Source organism: Cyclopterus lumpus, chromosome 14, assembly GCF_009769545.1.
Source record: "Cyclopterus lumpus isolate fCycLum1 chromosome 14, fCycLum1.pri, whole genome shotgun sequence".
NCBI lineage: Eukaryota > Metazoa > Chordata > Actinopteri > Perciformes > Cyclopteridae > Cyclopterus > Cyclopterus lumpus.
In genome coordinates this window covers 9610565-9612585 of record NC_046979.1, presented here as the reverse complement: position 1 = coordinate 9612585, position 2021 = coordinate 9610565, and the positions used below count along the sequence as shown (strand labels likewise).

The following is a 2021-nucleotide window of genomic DNA, read 5'->3' as shown; positions in this document are numbered from 1 at the left end:
TTTACTCACACATTACGGATCCCGTCCCCTTTGAAGGTCTTGTTCAGAGAACCGTAAAGCGAAAGAAAATGTTTTCCTATTACTTAATTCAATCAGTGCGCGAGGCGGGGGCTTCACGCGCCGCGCATTGGGCTCCTCTATGACAGAGTCGCCTTTGTTGCGTCTATCCGCCGCTGTCACACACTTTAATTCGACTCTCTTTCTCTCTCATTGAAAACCCTCCACAATGACATTCAATAAGGGCCGCAGAGTGAAAACCTGGTTATTTTTACATATTCTTTCCCCCGACTCGGCAGGGGCCCGAGCAAAGGAATTAATCACTGCTCTTTAACAGCACTGCCTTCAGGCAATGACTTGTCCCTTTTTTGTGCCCAGAAATGACACATTAACCTTAAAATGGATATGCATAAACTTTACATTCAGCTGTTGCATTTATGTTTGCGCTCAACACTCAGTTAAGTAGCCACACAAGTGCAGAAGATCTGTCACATAAATAATTAACAAGAAAAAATAACGTGGCGGAAAGTATAATACATGTAGGCATAATGCATCTGATAATAAATACCTTGTCGTAATCTCACCAGATACAGGCACAGTGATCTTTTAATCTTAAAGAAACGATGGGAAATTATTCAGTAATTTAGCTACTGTTAATAAACTAAATGTACATTAGCAGTTGTAAACATTTCTGAAAGCTTCTCCTTCTCGCCCTGGTTATACAGACATAATTAAGACTACATACATACCTAATAGGCTGCTCAATGCCTAAGACAAAACTTGAATACATATACCGGCTTTCCAAATGTGACAGGGACGTTTTCTCTCGCAAATTTAAGCTGTGCTCTATGATAAAATGAGAGTGATGATAAAAGGGAGAATGGGCAGTGCCGCCTCTTGCGGCGTGGGTGGGGCTGACAAGAATAGACTACATTATGCAGTTCATTTAGTTAACAAGTGAAATAATGGGGAAGCGTGCAGTGGGAATGCCGAGAGAAAGGCACAAAACCCCATTGAGAGCTCTTGGCCGCTTACAGCGTAACGGTCACATGGCCGAACCGAGTCCACGGCGGCTATTTAAGGAGCAGTGCTGCGCCTTCAGCACCACTTCGCTGTCCACCGTCCTGAGGAGAGCACGCTGACACCACCACGAGCAGGCTTCAACTTCAACCACGCTGCAGAGCAACACGTTTGCAAACATGCCGAGGTCTTTTCTTGTGGATTCGTTGATTTTAAGGGAGGCCAACGATAAGGGGAACGAGAACCACCCGCCCTTATTCCCGTACGCCTTGCACTCGCCGCACCACCCTCACGGGCTGCCGGGCTCCTGCCACTCCAGGAAAGCCGGGCTGCTGTGCTTCTGCCCGCTGTGCATGTCCGCGTCCCAGCTCCACCCGTCACCGCCGACACTGCCGCTTCTCAAGGCGTCCTTTTCTCCCTTCGGCTCACAGTACTGTCACTCGGCTCTGTCGAGGCAACACTCTTCCAACCTCAGCCACGGACCGGGGATATACCAAGCTGCTTACTCGGTCCCAGACCCGCGACAGTTCCACTGCATCTCCATCGGTGAGTAAAAGGCTCTTGTAACGTTTCATTGTGTGGGCAAAGCCACATTTAACGTGTTGTCAAAATATATCACCGTGGCTGACGATCTCTTTTTATTTTTTACAGAAAACAGCAACAGCAAACTTCAGAGCAGTAAGCGCATGCGCACCGCCTTTACCAGCACACAACTTTTGGAGCTGGAGCGCGAGTTCACCTCCAACATGTACCTCTCCAGACTGAGGCGCATCGAGATCGCCACATATCTGAACTTGTCCGAGAAACAGGTGAAAATCTGGTTCCAGAACCGCAGAGTGAAGCACAAAAAGGAGGGCAAGAGCAGCGGCCAAAGGACTGGATCACACAACTGCAAATGCTCGTCCATGTCAACCGCGAGGTGCTCGGAGGAAGAGGAGGATGACATTCCCATATCTCCCTCCTCGTCCGAAAAGGAGGACGTGGACCTCTCCGTTTCTCCGTGA

The 2021-nt window shown here is 48.5% G+C and overlaps 1 protein-coding gene across 1 annotated transcript; it reads left to right on the top strand.

Moving 5' to 3' along the window:
- The first annotated feature begins 1196 nt into the window (after positions 1-1196).
- On the top strand, positions 1197-2021 carry gsx1 (GS homeobox 1). Its single transcript, XM_034550728.1, has 2 exons — positions 1197-1563; positions 1669-2021. The coding sequence occupies exons 1-2, from the start codon at positions 1197-1199 to the stop codon at positions 2019-2021; spliced, it is 720 nt and encodes a 239-aa protein (XP_034406619.1).